The sequence below is a fragment of the Lissotriton vulgaris genome, chromosome 2_1, assembly GCF_964263255.1.
Source record: "Lissotriton vulgaris chromosome 2_1, aLisVul1.2, whole genome shotgun sequence".
Classification (NCBI taxonomy): Eukaryota; Metazoa; Chordata; class Amphibia; order Caudata; family Salamandridae; genus Lissotriton; species Lissotriton vulgaris.
Genome location: NC_141687.1, coordinates 1,983,670,914 through 1,983,698,171, shown reverse-complemented (window position 1 = coordinate 1,983,698,171; position 27,258 = coordinate 1,983,670,914). Strand labels below are relative to the sequence as shown.

Genomic DNA, 27,258 nt, shown 5'->3' with positions numbered 1-27,258 from the left:
AAAAACGACCCTGGCGTTAAAACCTTGTTTTTCCTTCTGTACTTTTAAAATTCCTACAGTGTCTATTTGAAGGCGCCCAACACCGCTCGTGTGAGCTCATGGAGCAACAACGATTACATTCTAAAGTAAGTATTATTATGGCACATCCTTTTGAGAGCATGAATACCATTTTTTATATAAAAAGACACACCATGAGATCACGTTAAAAAGGACTGTGGTTCTGAAAATTATGGACCCTGCTATAATGTGGTACCAAAGCATAACACTCGTGTCACAAAATATCATCATACCATGACGAATTTGGTATCGGCGGACCGGTAATGACTTGGACATTATCCCTGTGCATTTGCGTCGTGATCGAGCAATGCAATCACCTTAAAACAGTAGTTTCTGCCTTGAACCTTCGAGGTTCCATTTTGTGTGCGCATCCATCTTGTGGTTGCCCTTACATAGTCAATTGACCAAGGCCGAATTCGAGCTGAAAGGACACGTCCACCTTCCCTGACTCTTCTCTGACCTGGGCGAGCTGCCTTCACTGCCTCCAGCCAAACCTGTTCGGGCAGTCCCCAACCCACTGGCCGAGCGAGATTAGCATCAGGGCACAACATGTCATAAACCATTCACTGCATACAAACCAATCTTTATCATACCTGTCCCTGTTTTCTTGTTTATGGCTAGTTTTACGATGAGGAGGTGCCCGATTTTATTGGGGTTTCATTGATATCTGATGGGAGTTCTGGGCCTGGCTGGGTAATCTATCACAAACTGGACATGCGAAAATATAGGCTGGCCATCATGACTTTGCTTTTCCATTGTTGTGAAAATATGTATATGACCATACTGTAAACTAAAGAATTCTTGCCCGAAGGTAATATTTTTGTATAAAAGGAGAACACTGGTTCTGTAAAAACGAACAGTCTCCTGAGAATATACAAACCGTGTGGTTGTACTTTTAGGACGCTTGTTACTTGGTTGCAGCCAATAAACTCGATCCTTGACATCACCTAGAAGACTCCGTGTTTCTGTGGTCCAGAACAGGAAGAACTCAAGAGGTCTGTGGGTGTTTTCCCCTGGCACCACCGGGTTCCTAAAAACCCTGTAGCTCAGGACGAGTGCACAGACTTTTGTCAAACATCTCCCATTTTTTCCAAGGCACATCATGGGAGTATGAATGGGAGTGCTCAGTTGCTGTGAACATCAATCTGTAACCCTTTGGGGCACAATAGGAGTGTACAAATACTTACCTTATGCATGCATGTATTGTAACATAACATGTATCTTGCTAGGAGATATATATGTATGAAAGAATGTTGAATACATTTGATACTGGGCACTAGAAATCACAAGGAGTGTTCTTTCAGATGATTTATGAGTAGAAGATACTTACCAAATGGTACCATTACCTACAATAGGGTTGCACAAGAGAAATATATCACAACAAATCTTTACAATTTCCACGTGATGGTGATGTGAATAGATAAAGATAAATGATGAAAGTCATGATTTATCCAACAATATTTTTCTTTTCAGGTTCTTAAGATATACAAGTGTTAAACAAAGGACAGTGTTTGTGACTATAAGACATATGTACATTTATTCTATCGCCCATTGAGGTGTAACAGGGATTGGCTTTTTGGTCCTGAGGAAGAAAGCCAAGGGGATGGCTTCCGAAACATGTCGACCTTTTAGGAGTTGGCTCATTATAGTACACCATCTACACCTCCCCACTTTTACTATTCTCAGCTAGGTAAGACAATAAAATATTTTCGTTCCACTAGCCAGAGAATTTTTAACCATCTCACATTTTCTTTTCATGATCCCACGCACTATACATACTCACCAATCACTGAATAAAGTGCTCCTGCGTCTACGTAAGTCGTAGCAAGCCCGTCTCGTAGAGGGGCGGGAAGACCCCAATAATGAAGCATGACACTGAATCAGGTTTCAGTGTGTGAGGGATATTTTACAATTATTTGAAACATTCCCTTTCCACAAATAGAAAGAAGGATCTCTGATCCTTTTGCACCATTTTTCACGTATGACTAAATACTTCAAATAAAAATAAAAAAAGCAGCACACACACGAGTGCATATATATTCACATAATACATGGTAGAATCCCTATGTTGGATAACAGTATCAAGAGGAGGACGATTCTACCTTTTTCCTCTTCACTCCCTCCTTTGATTTTTTGATTAACACCCAAATACAGCAGTAAGCAATTACAAGATTACAAGTCAGTTTTTGTAGAGGGCCTTCCACTGCTCGGGAACACTTTGTTACGCTTTAAGTAACTTTTGTCAATGTTGAGCTAGAATCAAGTTTTTTGTTGTTGTTGAACTCTGCAGATAATGTAGAAAATGCAGTAAACTGATAATTATGTGGAAAACGCTGCAGCTGCAAAAACTCATAATTCCAGTGACCTTGGTTTTAAGTGACTCAATCAATTAATGGCTGGTAAGAAGGTTAGCTTCTTTTTTACCTTTCTGCACTACCACCACACCCTTCGCTTTCAGGGAGAGGTACCTCAAAATCAGCATTAACCATTCAAGGACAGTTTTTTGTGTGAAAGCTGAGTCCATGGAGTGGCAGCAGGTAGAAGGCCAGCAGGGTTGCATTCTGATGCAGAGACCTAATCCTCTCGATCCCTAGGGGCCTCACAGTAATGGTCCAGAAGACAAAGGAAAGAAGCGAGAGTCATACATATTGTCAAAGAGAAGGCCCAGAATAGGCAGCACTGTATGGGGACTAATTTTTATGTTTACAAATGGCCAGAGACAGCTTCCTCAGAGAGATTTTACAAAGAAGGGGGCAATATAAGTGTTTTGATTTTAAAGGGGCATTTGTTAGTAAAGCTGGTACTGCTGCCAAGTATGTAAGTGACCACTGCTGGTTATCATAAAGGAGCAAATGCAGCAGGACTGGGGCCCAGGGATGTGAGGGGCCCGCTGCATCACAATTATGACTTAAAAAGATGCAACAGAGCTTATTTTCCTTTCAAGGATTATGACCGAGGTAATGATCTGTCATGGTGGGGGAGAGGTAAAAGGTGCAGAGGAGATAGCCATCTACTCGGGGGGCAGTTATCATTAGTGCAGCAGTTGCAGTTGCATTGGGGTCAAAGAGTGTGAGGGGCTCACAATACGCCAATTATGGGGAGCAGTTTGTTTGGGATAATATCTGTTTTTGTTTGATGCATTTGCTGTTTTATAAGTCTCATATTTAGAGCGGTTCATAAGCTATACAAAAAGTATTCCTGAAATCATCTCATAAGCCTCGCTCCCTGCACGCAGCCATATCCCTCCTGCTCCCCAATCCTTGCCATAAAGTTTTGGAGGGGGGCCCGACCTCAAAACATTTTGCTTAGTGGGGGCTCAGAGTAAAAACGTTTGAAGACCTCTGCCTAGGGGAAATTGTAATAGATTGACAATTATTAGAGCCAGCAAGCCCTTCATTGTGAAGTCTGGGCATTGTCCCGTTTTTCTGAGCGCTAGTGTCCCCCGGATTCCCATTCGAGGAACACACTGAGTGGATGAAAGGACACTCAACTGGAGTAGTTCTTGGTACGGCCATGTGATTTTGGCTCTATTTTGTATTTACCTCCTTTCATATTGGTTTATGTATCCAGGTAAACATTGTATTGCTCAGATAATGACTCCATATGTTTAGCGGATCGAAAGGTCTCGACTCGTTGTCACAAAACTTCTTTGCCTGTGTGTTTTTGTGATACCTGTTAAGAAGCACCTCATAGGGGCACCTACTCCTACAAACCAATTTTACTTTCATACAATAATAAACTATTTAACAATAATTGATCGGATATTTACTGGGCATTATTATTTTTGCACCCAGAGTACTACTTATTCTTATCTAGTGTTTAGGGGCCATTGTTCCTTATAGCCTTAACTAACCCTGGGCGTAGTTCGCGGAGCCGCACTCCGCGGAGCTACGTGAAGACGCACTTGCACTCCGCGACCTACGCGTAGATCCGCAGACATGCGTAGTTGCTTGCTAGAACCGTTCGCGCGCCGTTTTTCATCTTCGGGAGCGCGGTGCGCGTGTTCGGGGCGCTGCCTGTATGCTCGGGATGGCTAGCGCGCTAAGTTACCCAAGAGGTTTGTCCCGCCCGCTTACGTTCCCTTATTTCCTGTTCCGGGTCACAAGTAACGTGTTCGGGTTGTGCAAGACATGTTCGGGAACTCATCTTCTCGTTCGCACTACAAAAGTGCTTGATCGCGCTAAATATCGCGCGAACCTACCCACGCGGTCGCGATGGGCGCAGCCATCTTGGATTTCACACTCTGGCTATGGTTTTGGGCCTACTTTAGCATCTAGCTCATATCTCTTCAATCAAAAAATACAGCCAAAGGTACAACTTTAAGGGGTTTTTCACTTTTTTGCTAACCAAAATGGTAATTTATTATGGTTTTAACATGCTCGGGAGTTATTCTGTGCAAGATTGCAGTTTCTGCGTGTTCGGCAACTCGATCTTACCAACAAGCATCCTCGCGCATCCAGATGACGTTATCGCGTTCGCACAGTCGCACGGAATTGTGTGGGAGGGTTTACAAACATGGTGGCACACGCGACCAGGAAAAAGCGAACGCAGAACCAAGGTAAGCCATTGCCGCGCACGCGATAATGTTATTCAGCGCGCGAGAACTACGCTACGCACCGGATCGCGGAGTAATCGACAGCTACGCGTTCTCCGCGGAACGCGGAGTTGCCGAAACTCCGCAAACTCCGCAAACGGAGCGTAGTTCTTCGCCCAGGGTTAGCCTTAACTACCCTTGGTCCCTTGATATCCTTGGGTTTCCCTTATTTGTTTGAAAAACTTAAATTGATAAGGGCATTACCAGGCATGGATCATGTGGTATCAGACGGTATTCTTTCCATAAAGTTCCAACCAGTTAGAGGAAGACAGATTTCAGAACCCATGCTCGTTATGTTTTCCACACCGTATCTGCCAGCCAAGTTCCTAGAGAGGAAGAAGCTGCTGAAGTCCTGGGATGAAGAAGTGATAGTGTTCTAGGGGGATCAGTAGCCTCACCCGCTGATAGAGCAGCAGCATTTTGCCGAGGAGGCAGACCCTTCAACATCTGTTCTGAGAGGTGTTATGGGGGGCCATCCGCCCATGGTTCAACTCTAACCTTTCTGCAATGTTCACAGAATTTAATAATAGATGAACTTTGGCTTCTGACCTTGCACCTTGATAGGTGGGGTCAGTGTCTATGCGAATACCTGATGCTTGTGAATGTGTATATCAATTCAAAGAGGAAAGCCGCAACAGCAGATACGTTGCCACACACATGTTGCAGTTAAAAATCATGTGTTACCCCTCGTACTGGGGATTTCAATTTAAACTTGTTCCATCAACCAAGTGAAGATCATATTGAGGCAATTCGGCCCTTCCCAGACAAGAGTTTGCAGTGTCACAAGTAACGAGATAAGATCGGGGGGAAATTAGCCAGAGCATGAAAGTTATCCGGCCTTATCGTCCTGAACGGCTGCATGCCAGGTCACATCCCGCCAACATGGACCAGGTCATTCAGCAAATCAGTCTCCTACCTAGATTACACAATGGTAAACTATCCACTATACAATCAGGTGGTGGACTTTAGAATCACCCACTGCCAGGACAGAGACCACCATTCGCAGGTAAATGATTGGGATCACGAAGTGCAATCATGAGCTTGCAACAGTCCTGCTGGGAGATGTCCGTATTGAAAAACCTAAAACATCTTAAGTGGAGCTGCAGCATAGTAAACGATCTGGCGGAAGAGGCTGTAGAATCCCTTAAGTCCATTGCCCAATGGGATCCTGACCTAATATCAGCCTGGAAAACCCTTACTAATTGCTTGACAATTAAATACCCTGCCAAGCGTGTGAACAAGGGGGCTAACCTTGGGTACCGGAAGGCACCAGTAATGCAGAGACCTGTCTGCCCAAGGAGAGTCAAAATTGGCAGAATGCGTAGGCAATTATGGCATTCCCCAGAGGATCGAGAGGTAGTACAATCCCTGCAAAAGGAGAGAAACTTACCGAAAAAGGTTAGAAGAATCAAACAAGAAAGCCGACAGGCTACACTGCTGTATGTTTCAAAGTTGAATGACAAAGAAATTCTGGAGGATGATAAATGTCACTGATACAGGTCCAAGGGCAGCTCACAATGCAAATATAACAATGGACAGCTGTGTTGAGCACTTGAAGTCACATCTTACAAAAAGAATGCATGATGCATCTGGCCTCAAGTGGTCTCAAAATCAGAGCGAAATCTTAGTCTGACTGTGCCACTGGTCCAAATGGAATCCCGCAAGCTCGCTTTCAACAAAATACCTTGAGGTGGGCAAGCTTATTAGCCTGGATGTTTAACACCATCCTGGCAGAAGGACCTGTGCTGGGAAAGGTTCGATTATCCACCCCGTCTTTAAAGGAGGTGCTGCCTCATCACCAAGTAACTACAGTTTAATTACCCTACCGAATGCAGACCTTAAGTATTTTTCAACCTTGCTACTTCTAGACCTAGAAGCATGGGCGATAGACAAACGCAGACTCCCACTGAACCAGACAGGGTTTATGAAGAAGCAAAAACATTAACGAACCTCATGGCAGTCGGTCTCATCTTTAGCAGAGCAAAGGCCACTGGCACGCCCCTATATATGTGCTTTATTGACTTTAAGGTGGCATTCGACCGCATCCCATGTGACAAATTTTGGGAAAAGCTTGAACAGTGGGGAAATCCGGCCAATCCATTAAGGTCATTAGGATGCTCTTCTTAGACACTAGGTTCAAGATCAAGCTTAGGGATGGCACCCATCTGTCAAGAGAAGCAAGAAACTCAACCGGCCTAAAGCAGGGGGGCATGCTTAATCTATACATGGTGAACATTTCTCCAGATGTAGAAGAGTTGGTATAACATTCCCTGGGCATACGCGGGCACCCGCTGTCCAACATCCTGTATGCAGAAGACCTGCTGTTGCCTATTTACACCAGGCAGACCTGCAGAGATCACTGAATTGTTTGGGAACATACGCAGAGGACAATGGGTTGGAGATGAACCGCAGGAAGATGAAGGTCCCGATTGATGAGACATCTGCTTACGTCTATCTAGGTGTTAAGATAGACTTATGGGCCTCATTTGCACCTCAAAGTGAGGCAATTAAAGAAAAAGCACGAGCCTTAAACTTTGCTTTCCTAATGTTAGCAACATTTCTCTGGGGGCACAATCTCCAACCACTGGATGCAGGAATGAAGGCAAAACTAATAACTACTATTGCATATGGAGGCGAAATGATGGAGGGCACAGAGGCCAGTTTATTGGAAAAAATCTTGACAAGAACTTACAAGCAAGTATTTCAGCTGCCAAGAACAGCATCACCTGCTCAAGTTAGGCTGGAGCTTTTGTTTACAAAGCAGACCCTTGCTTGGCCTGGAGCATTTGTTAAATGTTGCCACAAACTGAGATCTGCCGCCGAAGGTTCACTAGCTAGCCTGGTCCGAAATTAACCTCCAAAGAAGAAAAGGTTAATACAAAAAATACTTTGAAGAAAATATAGAAAAACTTGGTCTGAGTGAGCTATGGGGGTTAGACACATCCACCCAAGTATTCAGCTGGGCGCTAAACAAAAGCTTCAAGCTGAAAAGCTGGCTGGAGGACAAAGGAGCAGTAGTTAAACAGACACATTGATGGCTGGTGCTGAAATCTTATGACAATCAAAAGGACCTCCCCCTACTGGAGGCCACCTATTCCCTGAAGGTAAATCAGAGACTACTGTCACTGAGACTGGGAGAGATCCCCACTCTGGACTTTATACCAAAGTGGCAGTAATAAGGCCACAGGGGGGGGGGACGTGAAATTTTGCCTGTGTCACCACACAAAGAAGATATTGCAGCATGTCCTATGTATCTTTCCATGCCTAGACTACCAGCGGAGAACCCTGTTGAGGAAGAAATTCGAGGGATTAGGAACTACAGATCTGTAGTAATAGTTACTGGACCAATGAAATACAATGCTCAACATCAGTCTAGTGCAATTTTTGGACATCCTCAATGCCCACGTTAAGAAGAATTTTCATGTCCAGATGGGGGCCCGAGGCTGCTGGCCAAGAAGAGCTTCCTCAAAAGTCTATGGAAAGCACCTATATCAAGGCAGGCTGCTAGGGGGAATCAGGGCTCATCGGCTCCCTATCCCGTCATATTAGGTGTCAGTTCCAGTATGATTGGACACCCCGCACTGTCGCACTTTACGCGTAACTTTACACATATGGGCAGGACTCAGTTAACTATGTAATGGTAAAAGGACAATTTTAACTGTTGTACATTTTATTATGTGCTCTCATTGTTTATTCCTCAGTATTTTATGCCACATTGGGTGTTGGTCTCAGTACTACCGGATACTTGCACTGTCACACTTTTTGAGTACCTATGCACATGGGGGAGGGCTCAGTGAACTATGCATGGGGCAGAAGGATCAATTGCTAGAAGCCACTGTTACAAACTTCCTAAATATCTGGTGCCAGTGTTTAACTGTTGTAAATTTCAATATGAGTTCCTTCTGTTCACTCCCTAGCACTGTATGCGTTTATAGAATTTCTCAAGCATCTGTTCCACTTAGCAGGCTCCAACCATGCCAAAAGTCCATCTAAGCATCTCACTGCTTTAATGCGTCATGGTACTCGGGGGGATGACTGTTAGTATTGAGAAGGAATGTACTCAGGAACTTTACAAACAGTAAGCATATTGGTCCAACAATAATGAACGCCTCATGGGTAAGGGGAGGTGGTTCTGTGATATTGTCTGTATATTGATTTATTCCTTTATTAATGTCTTTGTGGTGTTAATTGCATATTTTAACAATGCTTATGGTTTTAATTGACTAATAAACAAGTATTTCACTCACTTACCAGTGATATACCATTTTTATTGGAAGACATGTGGGAGCATAATAGAACATTTGTTATCACCAATTGGATTTAATTGCATTTATGCCTTCCAAGTGTAAGCCAGTGTGTAAGAAAGAAGGCCTTTTGAAAAATACCAACTACATTATATGCTATTATGGGCACACACAAATTCAGAAATGTACAAATAACCACTGCTCCTAAACTCCTTATCTTGGAACCATTTCAGAAATATTTAAGTTTCCTTGATACCCATTTTTCCCGTTACATATTTCCCGATATGAGTTATTGTATAGCTGGTACACAGTGAAAAACCACCGCGCGATGCAGCTCAGTTGTTGGCTCTGGGTACCTTGGGTTCTTGGAGAACCTACAAACCCTATATATCCCAGCAACCAGAAGAGTTTAGCAGACGCAATGGTATATTGCTTTTATAAATCAACCATCGTGCCAAAATGTACTGATGAAAACGTAGCCACAAATGGCTATGTTTTCTGTGGCATCAGCCGCTAGCATAAAGTGGTAGGGCGGGAGAGGGGAGAAGAGGTGCTTGGGGTTTAAAAATAAAATAAAAAGACCTACCTACTGCTCTGCTCCTGCTGATGGCCGCCTCGTGACGTGACGCTCGTCAACATGGCCCGGCCCTAACCTCAGCTGGCAATAAGGTAAGAAAAATAAAATTATAATGGTTTTATTATCATTTTATTTTTCCATGAGGCGAGCTGCCCATGCGTTTTTTCCTACTCATTTTCAATATTTCTTTATTTCATCAGTCAGTTTCTTTGGGAAAACTTTGTGGGATCTACACATATGACCCCTTGCCGAATTCAGAATTCTGGCTACTTTTCGGAAATCTATGGCTTTACTGGATCACCCATGGGTGTCACACTGCTTTTTACCACGCATTAGAAGCAGGTTGAGAGCACAAAATATAGGAAAAACGGCTACCTCTTTGGAAAATGCCAAAACTGTGGACAAAAGCTTTTTTTTTATCAGCCCTGCATGTTCCTAAAAACTTGGACAATGGTGACTTTAGCACAGAAACCCGTTCTTTGATGCCATCTTTGGGGGAATGCACAAACCCCGAGTACGTTTAGAATCCCAAGAATGTTGGAAAAAAGGACACAAATTTGGCACGGAAACATTATGTGGGGAAAAAGTTAGGGAGTCCTAAGTGGGAACTACCTCAAATACCTAGAAAAGGGCATGACTGGAATCAGAATAGCAAAAATACGCAGGAGGCAGGCTCACTTTCATGAAACAAGTTGCTTTTAACTGCTTGGCCCATTGAAGAGTCAGTTGCTCTATTCAAATCTTGCCAGTAGTGCTTAATGAATATGTGCCTGCTTTTCAAAACAGGACACATCTGTTGTTGGAATGCTGCTGTTGGAATGATTCTTCATCCTATTTTCAAAGGGGGACTTCACTTGTGACATAAAGCAGTGCAAGCAGAGAGACACAGGGCAATGCCCTGCTTGGGCAAAGGCTTAGCGTCTGCCCAGGAAACAGAAAGAGACAAACAGTGGGTCAGATGAATGGATAGGTTTGTTTTTTTCATGTAAATTTAATGTGCCTTAATGCAGCCAATGAATAAGGGCTCCTTGCACATGAAGTTTGGCTTGGTAAGGAAGGTTACCTATTCTTTTGTGAAGAGCATATGTGGTTGCTTTATTATGGAGGCTCGGACCTCGTCCACTTTCCATGCTCATGTCACAGTCAAGACGAGAGAAATTTGGGATCTGCCTAATGGATGGCCTAAAATGCCCTAAAAAGGTGGCAGCATCAGCTGGCTGTGCACTGAATAAAGTTCCTGTGGGCACCAGGGGTTGTGGAACGGGGGAAGCTCTGAAAGAGGCCTTTTCATAAATTGCTTGATGATCCTTTGCAGTATTAACAGACCTTCTGACTACCCCAGGCTTTCGTTGGCTAAGTGGAAACAGTGCAGCAGTATTTGTTTAAGTTGCACAGGAATGGGATTTAATCCTTTAATTTTGCAGTACAAACAAAAATGCTTCCACTTGGTGGGCTACGTCATGGTCGTCACAGGCACACTTTCTTGCACTAGTACTGCCCTGTGGTCTGCCAAGATGATGGCTAAATGTCTGAAATCTAAGTCGTCATGTACCAAGTAAACAGGTGTAGTGCCTTCAAGTTGTGATTTAGGACTTGTCTATTCTTCTTGAAGAGTTGTTTCAGATGAGTCTTTGTGGTGTAGGCAAATGCCAGGCTAAATAAATTACGTATGTGTACCAAAATTGGCGTGGATCTGCTGGGACTATCAGTATCAGAAAACATGGCTTGGTCTTGGCATTCAGAAGAATCCTGAGAATGAGGGGAAACTGTAGAAAGGCTTAGGTAAAAGCTTTCAACCATGCTAGCGAGAGGGCACTGCCCCAGGAGCCAAGCTACCAGCACCTTGTTTCGTAGGATGGGCATTTGTTTGCTCTGCGGTGTGGCAAACACTAGAGTAAATCAATTTCACAAAGACAGTTTTTTTATGCATTACAGATAAATTATTACTCTACAGGTTAATGAATGTGATGAACATTCCATTCACAAGCAGGCAATGTGTTGACATTTTCAGACACCCTTAGCCATGTTTATTGGGTTATGTTGCAGGAGAACAGTTCCTATGTGCTATCCATAGCTATGTAGGGTTGTGCAAGTGAGGTTGTGTGTGTATCTATATTATATGGATATATTTAATATCCCATATAACATATACTAGATATGGTTGTATTACATGGGTGGAATGTTTACATCTTTAGTGTGTATATTAATGGCTCCACCCACTACTAAGGAGTACGAGCGAGTCGAGAGGATGGGACGTGAGGAGCACTGGGTTCGCCATGTTTATAGAAGGGTAGACGAGGGCTCTCGGGGAGGTGAGAGCTCAGATTGCATAAGTGCAATAGGGCGCAGAGTGTTTGTCTCATGATTGCACCTTATGAGGCGCCGCCAACCCCGCTCAATCCACAAGTTGCGACAGATGGTGAAGATTTGTTGAAGTTGTTGGTTCTGTAGTGCACTCCGTTGGCGATCTGACAAGGAGCGACTGAAGGTGTCTACTGTTCATTTTGAAACCATGTTAGATGGTCCACAAAGATATATACAAGTTTCTCTATTGTCCTGTGCCACAGTTGTTGCGCGTCCTCAGACAGGAAGTGGGATCTTGTAACTTCTTGCTAAGTGATGTAATACATGGTTGCTGTGTTGCTGATCCTGATTGGAATTACTTGGTTCAGTAATAAACACTTATAGACCTAACCGGATAGTTTCCAGCTCCAAGACAATGATGTGCACATTTTTTTATCCTTGAATTCCATGCCTCTTGTGCATATCTCCTGCATGTGAGACCCCCAAACTTTTATGGAGGGTGACAAGATTGTTGTGATGGTAATCCTGCCTAAGGTTGAAAAATTAGGCCTCTATTGAGGTGTTTGGAAATCTCTACCACAACAAAGCTTGTTTGCAGGGGCAACTACGTCTCACAACATCCTTTCAAAAGCCTGTTGCAGGTTCCAGCTCATGTTGGATCAGTCATGTTGGATCAGTTGGATAAGCAACAGAATGGAATGATCCCCATGAGGGATAACATGAGGCCCCGCAATGACGTTTATGTTCTGACTGTGATTGCCCAGAGCCTGCATAGATTTACAAGCATTATCTGTAGTTTTGTGATGCCCTCTGTTGGCGGGAAATGTTATGCCGAGCTGTGCATCCAGGATTGAGATCCAGAAACTAGAGCCTTGTAGTGGGAGAGCTAGAAAGTTTTTCCCTGTTGTGTCCAGACCAGCTGATCACATACATTGATGCAAGTCTTTGTGGAGGTGCAAGCTTCCTCTGCCAAGGGCGCACTCACCAGCCAATTGTCCAGGTTTGGTGGCATTATCTCCGAAGGAAAGCTGCTATGAATGTAAGACACATCGCAAATATCCAGGGTGCAACTATGAGGCAAAAAGGAATTCCCTCGAATTGATTGTGCTGCCATGCACATGCAGTCTGTAGTCTGGGTATATGAGGATGTGGAATTGGGCATCCTATAGATCAAGGGAATTAAAGAAAACTAATTCCTACAGTAATAATAGGTCTTCTTCATGGGTTACCACCCAAAATTATAGTTTTTTGAGGAATTTGTTGAGTTGCCAAATGTCCGAAATCAGTCACCAATGCTCTGCATTCTTTTTCAATCAATCAATCAATCAGTACACTTATAAAGCGCACTACATACCCATTAGGGTCTCAAGGTGCTGGGGGGGGGGGGGGGGGGGGGGGAGGGGGGAAGAGAGGCGTGTTGCTACTGATCGAAGAGCCAGGTCTTGAGGAGTCTTCTGAAGGCCAGTAAGTCTTGGTTCTGCCGTAGTTTTGTGGGGAGGGTGTTCCAGGTCTTGGCAGCGAGGTGGGAGTAGGATCTGCCACCAGCGCTTGTTCTTCGGATGCGAGGGACTGTGGTGAGGCCTGCAGAGCGGAGCTGGCGGGTGGGGGTGTAGAAGCTGAGCCGTCTGTTGAGGTATGCCGGGCCGGTGTTGTGGAGAGCTTTGTGCGTGTGGAGGAGGAGCTTGAAGGTAACCCTCTTGTTGACGGGGAGCCAGTGCAAGTCTCTCAGGTGGGTGGTGATGTAGCTGCGGCAGGGGATGTCGAGGGTCAGGCCTGCTGAGGCGTTCTGGATGCGTTGCAGCCGTCTCAGGAGTTTGGCCGACGTTCCTGCGTAGAGGGCGTTTCCGTAGTCCAGCCTGCTGGTGACGAGGGTGTGGGTGACTCTTTTTCTCATTTCAGTGGGGATCCACTTGAAGATCCTGCGGAGCATTCGGAGGGTGTTGAAGCAGGATGAGGAGACGGCGTTGGCCTGCTTAGTCATGGAGAGGGTGGCGTTGAGGTTAATCCCTAGGTTGTGTGCGTGGTCGGTGGGTGTGGGTGCTGTTCCCAGTGTTGTCGGCCACCAGGAGTCTTCCCAGGCTGAGGGGGTGGGGCCGAGGATGAGGGCCTCCGTCTTGTCTGAGTTCAGCTTCATCAACAAGAATCTGGAGGGGAAACCCTGGAGTGTTTGGGCCTTAGAAATATTTACTGTTGTTTCTTTGAGAAGCAGGGGGATCTCTAGCTGGGGTTCTAGAGGTACAAGTGATGTTGCTTCTCTGTTTTTTAGATTAATTCCAGGATGTGTCATGATTTAACAATTCATAGCACTCAGCAATCCATAGTCATTTACCTCCAATTGGATGCAAAGTGTGAGATATTACACCCGTCTCCCAAAGGCCTGTCTGGGGGTTCATGGCAAAGGTAGATGTAGGATGTCAGACACATTCGTTACTGTTCTGAGGAACACTGGGAATCTACTCTATTTTGGTCAATAGACCGTTGTTAGGTTGGTGGTGTTACCCTCCACCTAGGTGTAATTCAGAACATATCCAGACTGCCTGTAGGGGTAATATTTCCGCAATAATGGCCAAAACAGTCTCTATATCACTATGATCTATAGGAACCCAAAAAGGCAATGTCATTTATACTGGAGAGTTCCCAGGGAGTGGGCAGTACCTATGTCCATTTTTTACGACTGTGGAGCATCAACATGTTTTCCAAGGAAAGACTCCTGTTGAACAGCATATCGAGAATCTTGGTATCCACTTCAGGTCATAAAGAGGTGGGCTTTAACTTGTGCTGTCTTCTAAGCACTGCAGCTGCTAACTGGAGGAGGCTTGCATTTGTGAATTAGATGGCTACCTCTATTACATGTGTATTGGGTTTCGCCCCTTCCCAAACAATAGTTTTCACTGCGTTCTTTCAATACACAGGGATGAACTCAGCTAAAGGAGAAATATCACGCAATAATCTGGCTGTGCTGGAGTTGCTGCTGTGGAGTTGACTGCACCCATGCTTATTTATACACTGTCCTTTGGATCTTCATATTGCTGCCACTGTGAGGGCCCTGATTCAGGAGCACTATATTTCTTCTCCAGATGCAGGATGATAACCTGGACTGTGGAGCCAAGACTTTGACTTCACTAACTTCCTTAACTGTTTCTTGAAGTCACTGAGGAAGTATCCTTTCTCTACTACCATAGATAGGCCAAACTTCTGAAATGTTCTCTTCAGTACGCATCGAAGTGAGTGATATCACCCGGAGGTGTAGCCATTCAAAAATCTTGTGATCTTCTTGATCATCCAAATCAGACATTTCTCTTCCCTCTTCCTTCAATTTATCACCCTGATTGCTGTCCTGATTATCTTCATCCTTGCCTATGACTTGAGGAACAATTGTTAAGATGGGGAAAAAATTGTGAACAAATGTGGCTGAGATGATGGTTGGGTTGAAGGCAGCTAAGGAATATGTAGATGCTGAGATGATGGTTGGATTGAAGGCAGCTAAGGAAGATGTAGATGCATAGGAGGCAGATACGCCTATTTGGAAACAGAATAGTAAGTTTGCAACTGTGGAACTAACTTTAGCAAGGTATTGATCAATTACTACAAGGTATTGGGAAAGGCTAGCAGCACCTGCATCTCATGAGGGTACCGGCAGTGCGTTCTGGTCTCACAGGCTCACTCACAGCTTCCGTGCTTGTCATCATACTTCTGCTGCTCGTCATAGGTCCCCCTAGAGTGTTCAGCTGGCAACTGACCAAATTTCTCTCCAGTGGGCTCATCATACTCCGAGATATATTACACATCACTCCATGTTGGACTGTAGGCTGTATCCGACTGCTTTTAATCACTAATGTCAGTTCCTAGTCGCAATTGAGAATATGTATCGTAGTTGTGCCAATATCTTCAATGGAGAAGCCTGAATTTATGTATTGGAAAATAGAACACCCAGCAAAGATAAAATAGTCACATTCTAAGTCATGGTCATCAACAAGATCAATTTATGGTAAAATCAATTGAGCAGTCATCAACAATTTCATTGCTGCGGTCATTGACTGAGGGACCATTGGTGGGACAGTCAAAGTGTGTAGAAGGCCTTTGTCATCAACTGTGCGGAAGTTGACAGGGCGGAGGTTCACTGTGGACACAATGGTGGGTAAAGAGTTGTTGACAAGGTCATCAGCGGTGCTGGCATCAACAGTGTTACCTTTTTCACTGGCAAGAAGCATCCTGTTCAAAACGGTTCAAGCAGGAACTCTAAAAAAGCATGCTTTGTGCATCTATTGAAAAATTACAATTGCATTCTCCTTACACAACTTGGTCTTTAAACGAAAAGCCAGACAAATGTCAAAACAAGAGGAATTATGCTTTGGATGCAAGGAATATCTTTTGATATGAGAATCATCACAATAGATCTTTTGTTGTCAACGAGGTGAACCAATTTTGAGGAGAGATTGTAGGAAGCTTGTTCTGTATATACTATACCAAAATGAGGCATTGTGTGCACAGAGTCCAGTGGAACCTCAAAGGTAGGCAGAGGTAAAAGTAGATAGCACCTTACTCTCTATTTATGGTAGTGTGGTCGAGCAGTAAGGGTTTATCAGAAGGTAGTGTTAAGCCTTTGTTGTACACACTCAGGCAAGAAATGTCACAAACTCAAAGATTAAACTCAGTCCAATTTGTCTGTATCAAACATATTATTCAGTTATTTATTTCTAGAACCAAGCCAGGCCTGGTGAAGGTAAGTGAAATAATACTTTACAAACTCTTATGCAATGATTTCCAGATGAATGCATGTTCAAATACATTTGGGTGAATTACAGGCAAGTCAACAGTTCGAAATTACTTTTAAGTTACTTTACAGATTACTGTGCACGTTTTAGATAACTTTTCAAGTTACTTTTGCTAATCAGTGTAATATGTCTAGATAACACACTGGGACATTTCCTAGACAAAAGGCAAGTAATTCACTTTTAGTACATTTGCAGTTTTTCAATGTTTCATACAAACCAACTCCCCACAAGAATTTTCAAGGAAAAGCAGTCCATGCAATCCTAAGGAAGGAAATTGAGTTACCGGTTTGCAGGTAAGTACTTATTTGTGCGAGTTGGTATTCTGGGGTTAGAAGCAGGGTTCCCCCAGGGTCAAGTATGCACTCTCACAACACCCTCAGAGGCACGAGGGTGGCCGGGTGCAGAGTGCTGAGGCCCAATGTTATCCAATCGGGGATAGGGAGCTTCCAGTTGGTGGATGCTCACGAGCAGGCCACAAAGCTGTGGAAGCAAAGCTCCTGGTGTTAGGCTCAGGGCAAAGGGGGATCAGGGTTAGCATCCACAGTAGATCCGCAGCAGCACAGGCACAGCTGAATGAGGGATGCTGGTTTGGCGTTGGGTGCCCTGTTGTTAATAGGGATTCTCCGGTCGCAACAAACCCTGCAGGTACGGAACAAAGATCTTCTGGCGGTGACCACCAGATGGAGAGGTAAGTTGGGATGCCTGGGGATGCTGGGACATTGGGTGCAGGGGTGTCTTTAGGCTCCGATCAGGGTCAGGGGGATCCTCCAGAAAGGGGCTGCAGGCATCGATTGGAGATTTGAGGCAGGTAAGAGATCACCAGATCTCTGGTCAGCATCGCCGAGGAGACCTCCTCGTGGTGTTGGGCCACTCGAACACAGGCCGTGGGCGTCAGGTGCAGAGTGGTGCAGACTCACAGCTTTGCCCAGAGCTGGAGTCTGTGGGGGAGCAAATCCGGTGCTCACAGGAGACAAAGTCTTTGTATTGGAGGGCAGGTCCTTCTGGTTCTTGTGGGCTGCTAGCTGCAGGACACACCAGGATTTCACTGGAGCAGCTTCGAGGAGGGGGCAGGCTAGTAGGGCTGGGGCCAAGTCAGTGGGCGTCCCACTCTTCTTAGTTCAGCATGGCTTCTTCAGTCCTTCTTCTTCTTTTCTTCTGGTTGGTTCTTGTCTGAGAAGGCGAGGTTTGGGGATGCCTCTAAATACTAGATTTAGGGGTGATACAGGTAAGTAAAGGTGTGTACCAATGGGTCCCTTCCTTGGGGTGGGGTACACCCCCTATTATGCCACCCTCCAGTGGGAAAGGGGCATATGCCGCTTTCTGGTTTGCTGGGTACCCCATCTGCAAGATGGTGGGGACTGAGAGCTGTGCTTCACCTCGCCTCCCCCACCTGAGGGGTGGGGTTGGAAAAGGTGGGCATACCTCCCTTCCTCACTTGATTTTCCCGTTGATTCTCCTGCCCAAAGTAGGGTCCGAACCGGTGGGGGCCAGTTGCTGAAATCAGCAAATGGCTGGGGTAGCTCACAAAGGCGGCAAGTCTTTGAAGCTTCCCCTTCGTGGACCTTCAGTCCTACAGACGGAGGATTAGTACCTTGTCCGAGGATTCGCATTGTTTCAGACCCCTGAGAGCAGCAAACATCCAGAAATGTCTGGTGGTGGCAGCTGGGAAGCAGCCACTCAGCCAGGACACTAGAGTTAGGTCGTTTTTCAGGGGGCATCTCTAAGAAGCCCTCTGAGTGCATTTGTCAATAAATCCCACACTCGGGTCCTTGGGGGTTTAATGTGTTGAGAAGTTTGATACCAAATTTCCCAGTTTTCAGTAAAGCCATCATGGTGCTGTAGATCGTAATGACAAACTATCTGTACCATATACTCTTGATGGCATTACTGCACTTACAATGTCTAAGAATTGGCTCATGCACCTGTACCCTAACCACTGGTATAGTGCACCCAGCTAGAGAGGTGGCTGACCTATGCCAGGGCAGTTGCGTGTAGGCATGGCACACAGGGATGTGTGCCATGTCGACTCTTCACTTTGTTCTGCACCAAAACAAGCCACTGCAATGGCAGTGTGTGTGTGTGTAAAGGCACAGGGCTTCGAAGGGTGGCATAATAAGTGATGCAGTCATTAGAGGTCTTCTCTGGCCATAGTGCCCTGAGTAACTATGGTACCATTTACAAGGGTCGGACATGTGGCCAAAGAGGGACAATTGGGTTTGGGTTCAATGCAGTTTAGGGAAAGAACATAGGCCCTGGGTACCTGGTTGGCAGGAACCCAGGGCACACTCAGTCAAAGGCATTAACAGTTTGGCAAAAAGGGGTGGCAAGCATGCAAAAAGAGGGCACTGTCTTAATTCTCCCCCCAACCCCCACACTCACCCAAGGAAAGAGGATGAAACTACCCTTTGCCAGATGGTCTTCATTGTTTAAGTGGAAGAACCTGGAAAGTTCATCAGCATTGGAATGGGCAGTCACAGGTCTGTTATATATACTACTATAATAAAGGAAGAACTTTGCACCTTTGAGGCGGGTAAACTCGGGAACCACAGCGCCAATCCACACACCCGATACATCATTGTAATCGTCAGGGTGTGCAGATGGACATAGGCTATATAAGTAAAAAAATATATACTTTATTTAAAAAATTGACAATAAAAAAAGTAGTCCCTTGCAAGTAGCGCCGGCCGCAACCTGCGTGGTGACATCAGGAGCGCGGGGAGGAGCGGCATGCAGGAGCGGAAGAGGAGCGGCGGACAAGGCGCGGGGGAGGAGCAGAGACGAACGGCGGAATGGCGGTGAGGACCGGCGGACAGGCGCGAGGAGCGGTAATCGGCGGGGAGCGGCGGAGCGGTGAAATGAGGAGCGCGGGGGAGGAGCGGCGGCTGAGGTAAGGCTCCGGGCAGGCGGGGGTCGGGGCAGGCGGGGGACGGGGCGGGCAGGGGCCCGAGCTGCTTGACAATGTCAGGGAGGGCGGGGGGCCGGGCTGCTGCACAATGTTGGGGAGGGCGGGGGTCCGGGAAGCCGGATTGCTCGCCGGGGACGGGCAGGCGGGGGTCGGGGCAGGCGGGGGACTGGGCGGGCAGGGGCCCGAGCTGCTTGACAATGTCAGGGAGGGCGGGGGGCCGGGCTGCTGCACAATGTTGGGGAGGGCGGGGGTCCGGGAAGCCGGATTGCTCGCCGGGGACGGGGCGGGCAGGGCCCCGAGCTGCTTGACAATGTCAGGGCGGGCGGGGGGCCGGGCTGCTGCACAATGTCGGGGCGGGCGGGGGTCCGGGAAGCCTGATTGCTCCCGGACAAGGTCGGGACGGGCTGCTAGTCCACTATAAAGTCCATTCCCTGTAGGTAGATGGACCACTGCAAAAGTTTAGGATTTTCATCTTTCATTTGCATTAGCCATTTGACATGTCTGTGGTCAGTTTGAACTAGGTAGTGAGTACCAAACATGTATGGTCTCGGCTTCTACAGGGACCTAACAGAGTAAAGGCCTCCCTCTCAATGGCACTCAAACGCTGCTCCCTGTGGAGTAACCTCCTGCCTATAAAAGCAACAGGTGGGTCTTGGCCTTCATCATTGGTCTGGGATAGGACCGCTCCTATCCCTAGCTCAGAGGCATCAGTCTGCATAATGAACTGCTTCATATAGCCTGGAGCTTTGAGAATTGGTGCTGAGGTCATTTCTTCTTGCAGGGTGTCAAAAGCCTTTTGACAGCTTACTGTCCAGTTTACCTTTTTGGGCATCTTCTTGGAGGTGAATTCTGTGAGGGCCCATATCCCTTCACAAAGCTACTGAAGTAACAAGTCAAGCCAAGGAATGCCCAGACATGGGTCTGGGTGGTTGGAGCTACCCAGTCCACGATGGCCTGGATGTTGGGCTGTAAGGGCTGCACTTAGCCTCCACCAACACGGTGGCCCACGTATACCACTGTTCCCAACCATATCTGGCATTTGGGTGATTTGATAGTTAAGACTGCAGTTTGCAGGGATTTTAAAACCTTCCCCAGGTGGATCAGGTGATCCTTCCTGGTGGAGCTAAAGATAGCAATACCATCTAGATATGCTGCACTAAAGGGCTCTAATCCAGCAAGGACTTGATCCCAAAACCTTTGTAAGGTGGCAGGGGCATTCGTTAAAACAAAAGGCATCACAGTAAACTGATAATGCCCATCAGGTGTGGAGAATGCAGCCCTTTCCTTTGCTCCTGGTGTCATGCCAATATGCCAGTACTCTGCAGTGAAGTCAAAGGTACTTAGAAATTTGGCTGCACCCAATTTGTCAACTCATCAGCTCTTGGGATAGGGTGAGAATCTGTCTTGGTGACAGAGTTTAGCCCTCTACAGTCCACACAGAACCTAATTTCTCTCTTTCCACCTTGTGGATGAGGTTTGGGGACTAGACTCACTGGGCTTGCTCAGCGGCTCCCAGGGGGTTTAATAAACCCTAACTCCAGCATCTTGCTGACTTCAGCTCTGATGATCTCCTTAACTTGATCAGACTGTTGATAGATCTTTCTTTTGACAGGTACACTGCCCTTAGTGTCAACATCAGGACATGGACCAGTTTTTCTGACCAGGTGTTAAGGAAAAAAAACTTAGCATGCTGCTGCAAGACTTGCTTGCATTTAGCCTGCTGTTGGGCAGAGATGGGTCTGAAAAGACAACTCCATCCACTGACCCATCTTTGAGGCTGTGAGAGAGGAGATCATGGAAAGGTTCACTCTCTGTCTCCTGGTCCTAATCAGTCACAATCAGCATGGTGATGTCAGCCCCGTCATGGAAAGGTTTAAGGTGAATCACATGGATCACCCTTTTCAGGGTCCTGCTGGTGCCCAAGTCTACCAAGCAGGTGACCTCACTTTTCTTCTCTTAGATGGGGTAAGGGCAACTCCATTTACCCTGGAGAGCCCTTGGAGCCACAGGCTCCAAAACCAGTTTTTTTCCTGATACATTGTGGGCTGAGGGAGGACTCTCTCGATATCTTGAGACGAAGAATTCTTTGAAGTAAAACGAATTGCAAACACTAGATGGCAGAAGTGTGGAAAGCACGTGTATTTACAGTAACACAAAGTACAGACGTATTACTTATTGCAGAATGTCATTTGTGCTATTCATGTGTTAATAAAATATAGATTTTTTCCCAAACCCCATACTGGTCCTAAAATGGGTGCCCAATAGTGTACTCTCTTTCTGCTCCAAGTATTTCCAAACTAGGTTATGTGGAAGACCCACCTAGGTGTAATGAATTTAGGAGGGAATTTTCCCTCCCACTCTTGGGATCATCTTTCCATTAAACATATTTTTTATTTGAAGAATAAAATAGAATATCCTGTTCTTTCTTAATCTTCTTGATTGCACTCCCTACAAATTATGTAAATGTAAGGACAATGACATAAATAAGAATTCTTCATATATTACCTTCTTCATTACCATGCAGATTTAAAAGCACACATCATAAGAGAATACTCGAAAATCATACCTGAAGCTGTTCTGGCTTCTTCAGCTTTAATTTTCCCGTTTTATAACCATCATAATGTTCAAATAGTTCAAAGAATCTAAACAAATCAAGACATAATAAATATTTTCTGGTTTCTTCAGGTTTTTTTTCCCATTGTATAGCCATCATAATGTTCAAATAGTTCAAAGAATCAAAACAATTAAGACATATAAAAAAAATCAGATTACAGTATATTACTTATAGTCGTACACCTGCAGAATAAAGCTGCATATGTGCACTAAGACGATGTGTTGCATTAAGTAAATATTTCATCTGGAGCAAATCCACTTTTGAAAATTCTTGCTCTTTGTGCAATGGCAAGCGTATCCAATGGGTTTGCTCAAAGCCAATTTACACCACGTTTGCTGCTCATGCAGCAAAGGATGGAGCTAAATACTGATGAACTGAAGGTAACCACCCAGGCTAATGTATTTAATAGATTGTTTTTAGTGTGACAAGCACTTCATTAACAGATCAATCTCACAACTTTGACACGCTGAGAGCCAAATGCCCCAACGTTTCTGCCACTGGATAAAATGTCTATGGGCAAAAAATAACAAATCTCTAGAGCAAAAACAAAAATATTTTATTAGATCCAAACCACAACTATTAGTTTTATCAAAGGTTTGTGTATAATCAGTGGGCCAAAGCCAATGAGGCGATTCACTGTCAGATATCTTGAATCAGTGACTGCTGTAAAATAGTTTGGTACTGAAATTTAAGGAACAACGACAATGATTTACCCCTCCTAGGGAGGGAGACTAAAGCATCTAATCAATAATTATATCTCACGTTCTGAACACACTTTTTTGCAAACTCTAGGAGATTAATGCATGTTTCGATTCGACAATCTACAAGTAGGACATTCAAGAGGATGACTACTATTGATTATGCCCCAATTAACATGGAATACTGATCTTGGCCGGTTAAACAGTATGTTTGCAATCATGTCTACAGTGATGATGATCTTAGAGCAACTTTTCTCATTTCTTTGTAAGGAACAAAATAATGTGAATGATGATATAAGATACGAGCCTTTGTCTCACTAAAAAGTTAAAGGCAGTGATATGTTATACCCCACTGATGGATTAGTTATCAACCTTGCACTTGATTGAAGTTATGCCACAATTAGTGGTGGTGGCCCATGCATTATACAATAATTAAGTAGTTAAATGTGCATGGGAAAATATACTGTCACCATCAAAAATGTATCTATTTCACAATAAACAAGCACTGGCGAAGGCAACAGATCTGGAACTGGCTGTAGGCCTTTTGGTTTTGACAATGCTTGTTTCCTTTTCAATTTTATTTGGGGGTGGGGGGCTAATTCTTCCAGTCATAGGCAGAGTGGAGATGCAGTGGCTCTAAGAAGGGGTGAAAACACAACGAAGCCTCATTAACAGGTAAATGGTCTTTTAAAGACCTGTGAAGTACTCAGGTGCAGTGCTGAGAGCCGTGCACCCAGCGCGTTCACACTAGGGGGCTGCGCTGAGAGCCACGCACCCAGCCCGTTCACACTAGGGGGTCGCGTTGAGAGCTGCGCACCCAGCACTTTCACACTAGGGGGCCATGCTGAGCGCAGTGTTAGGATCACCACTCCAAACGTTTCTGAAAAAAAACAGCCCACTTCCATTAATTTATATTCGCCCCGAGGACCCCATCCCCTGGGGCATGCCCAATTCTTGAATATTTTTATTAATCATTAGGAAGGGGGTCCGCGTGGTCCCCCTTCCCCTGTCCAATTCTGGCCCCGGGGACCCCATCCTCCGGGGCCTCGCCTCTTTGTTGAGAACAGTAGGGGAGCCACAATGCCCCCAGAGTCCTGCCGGCTCCCCACCTGCTGCGGGAACCGGCATTGCTTTTGGGCAAGGGGAATTGCTATCATGCAGCTCCCCTTGCCCAAAAGCAATCCTGCTTTGCTTCGTTGATAAGCAGGGTTTGCTATGACAGGGCGGGAGCCATGCAAACAGCAATGTCCCGGGGCGTGGGTACCCCGGGACATTACATATGCTGGCCCAGGGACTTTCTACGTCTCATCATATAACATGACAGAAGCTCACTTAAAGTCAGAACATTTACTCTGCACCTTACTGTCCGGAATTTGGTTGACATAATGAGGTAGATAGAATACTGTAATAATAGGGTATGATTATATACAAATGAATGTTTACTGTTACTACTACATGATATGACTACTGAGGATTCCTAGTCTGACCCTGAGGAATGACTCAAGCATGTGAATCTATAAAAGACAGAATGCCGGAGTCTCCTTAATGCATCATTGGTTCCACAAATGATAACTAAGGAGCAATAGCATGCACCTGTTGCCCACTGTTGATAAAATGGACCAAGACATTTATCGTATCTGCCACAGATGATCTCAGAAGTCTCTTGCTAAGGGTGATACGAGTGCGCTAGTGCTACTGAACCTGGCTACATTCTTAAATATTGTGGATCACTCTAATAATGAGACTGGATTAAATGGAAATGAGAGACAGAGTCAATCTGCAGATTGAGTCCTAATTTACAGGTAGGTCACAGTTTGTGGTAATGCTGCCTTCTGAATCAGTACCAAGAGAACTCACACATGGAGGTGTCACCTTAAAGCCCTCAATTAGCCCTTTTTTATTATTAATGTGCAGTTGTTCTCAAAAGAAGACACACTCTGGATTCAAATTGACCTTTTACCAACAGCTGTCCACCAGTTTCATAGCAATGTGTAGCGTGCAAGGCTGCTATTTCAAGGATGTTTGGGCAACATCAATCTGGCTAAATAACAAGTATCTGAAGTTGAACACTGCATAGATTAAACTGCTACCAGTATTTCAAAGATCATAGATGCTGTCCTCACATTTTGATCAGCCTCAATGGCTCCAAGACTCACCCTAATATTTCACGCCTGTACCGGAGGAATGTATGATGAGAAACTTTCATGTGAATACAAATTTCAATTCTCTGCTGGAGTTGTTTCTTTCAAGTGAAACTACTTCATAGTCTGCGGTCCTGTGGGGATTTTCAACACTAGGAAGTGACTGAAAATACCATGACAATGCCACAAACTGAATCCGATTTTTAGTATTGAATGCAGACACAATGTTACTTGTATCTGATTGCAGTGAAACACACATTAATCACAAAGGAAAACAAGCACACCTACACATCCAATGCACGCAGTTTCTCATGGAAAAAGCAAGAAAACATGATACACCCATTGTTAAATCACAGGCCCTCGCACACTAACAAACATATTTCAATAATTACCTAATTCTCTGCTGAAATGCATCATCAAATTTAATTTGTGTCTATGTCTGCAGGATTGGGAAGCAATAGTAGCAATATTTCCCTAAAAATGAAGAGTCATTTCCACCTAGTTGATTACTGTATAGACATTTTGCGATGTTTTGCGATTGTAAGCAAATTGTTTTGTATTGCTAATAAAAAAATGTGGGTCATAAAAGGATTGTGGAACATTAAAACCATGTAAATTCAGGAATATACATAAGCACGTTAATTGCAATAATTCAAACTGTTCTTTTAACAGTGTGCACTACAGACAACCTACTTCAGTCGAAGGAAGTGATAAGATGTGCATCTTTGTCAAAGGGATTTCTCGGGACACTGAATGCAATTGATATTATGGTGCTGCTCTGTTTTCTGCAGAACCTCCATGGAGCAGACTCAGGATTGCACTGTGCCTCCAAATTTCTGCAGGAGTGCACTGAGTGGCTATGTGGTTCAATGTGTCTCTAATAAACCTTTCGCTTCAAAGGTGTAGCTAAGACTGACCATATTACACCCACTTTGTGCGTTTATGTTGCAGCAGGAAAATATCATGCCTAGGTACAATAGGAAGTGCTCCAAAATGCTGATAGTACATAGATATCTGTCCTTTCCAGTGATGTACCATTTACTGACCTCATCCATGTCAGGCAAATATAACAGCATAGATAGCGAGTTGATACGTAGGCTTTATCCTAATGACATATTGGGGAGCATGGTTGCCTGACATGGCTGGTTAGCAAAGGGTCTTAAATTAGCTATTAAAAATAAAACACTGAATGACATTTGAACAGATCCTAATTACGTACTCGTAGAGCGGACTGTTTCAATTCATGCCTTGAACTAGCACTCATCCTAATAATATGTATTACATGAAACTAGATTTGATAAGTAAAACTTAAAATGTGTGATGCCCAGTATTTCATCTGTGAAATGTAGGAGTACAGTGTAGGAATGGCCAAAAAAGGAAATCAAACATGAGCTTATTCAGAAATATTTTAATCAGCCCAATAGGATACTGGAACTTTGTTGCAGTTGTTCCTCCACTTTTTGCTCTATTTCGACATACTAGATGCCGGTTTTCACTCAGAATTTTTTTTTTTTTCTCAGAATATCTTTATTCGACTTTTTACAAGTCATACAAAGAACAAATAATGAAAACAATTACATTACATGCAATACATACAATACTTCTATCTACGTTTTTCAAAAGAAAATCCAGCTAAGCATTTAAAAATAATTTTATACACGGATTGAATATTTTTTACAAATCATGCAAAAAAAGCATCATAAAAAGCTAATAATTTTAAGGTAAGATTTGACCAACAGATTTCGCCCTTACTGCAGCTACCAAAAAGTTTGCCATGCAAAAGGTAATATGTGTATTAGGTAAAAGTTGTAAAAAGAGCAAAGCTGGTCGCACTTGAGCGAAACCTGCTTCTTTCAAAATAGGAAGCAAATATTTCTTTCTCTGCTCGTGATACAAACTACAAAACATGACAAAGTGCAGAGTGTCCTGCACCGAAAAGTTATCACAGCTGCACGGTGGGGCCAACTCAGGCTTCTGCCAGCTCTTAAAAGAACCCAAATAAAAATGTATCAAATTAAATCTAAACTTTGTTAATGAAAACCTGTGGTATGGGAATGTGACAAAACTCAGGTAAGGGGCGAGTGAGGATGTACAAACCAAAAGGCTATGAGCCCTTACCGCTGGTTTCAGCAATTCATATTCCTCCCGCCGTGCTTCCTGCCTATCCCTAAATAACTTTTTAATTATGACTATATCCTGTCTCCTAATTTTTTCCAGGGATGAAAAAAGTTCTGGGCGACCTAGATCTGCAAATGTTTTCGCTACATAAGCCAGCCATGGGATACTATTATGTTTATCCAAGGATAAGACGTCGTGCATAATTTTATGGTTCAAAGGTAGGTCTTCGTT

General features: G+C 44.5%; 1 protein-coding gene across 9 annotated transcripts in view; it reads right to left on the bottom strand.

The window, feature by feature from the left end:
• Positions 1-27,258, bottom strand: part of PPIP5K1 (diphosphoinositol pentakisphosphate kinase 1) — a 1,319,084-nt gene that overhangs the window by 701,420 nt on the left and 590,406 nt on the right. For all 9 annotated transcript variants that reach the window (XM_086958191.1, XM_086958195.1, XM_086958197.1 and 6 more), the window contains one exon: positions 22,023-22,098. In XM_086958191.1, coding sequence (XP_086814317.1) covers positions 22,023-22,098 — 76 coding nt within the window. The remainder of the gene's footprint in view (positions 1-22,022; positions 22,099-27,258) is intronic.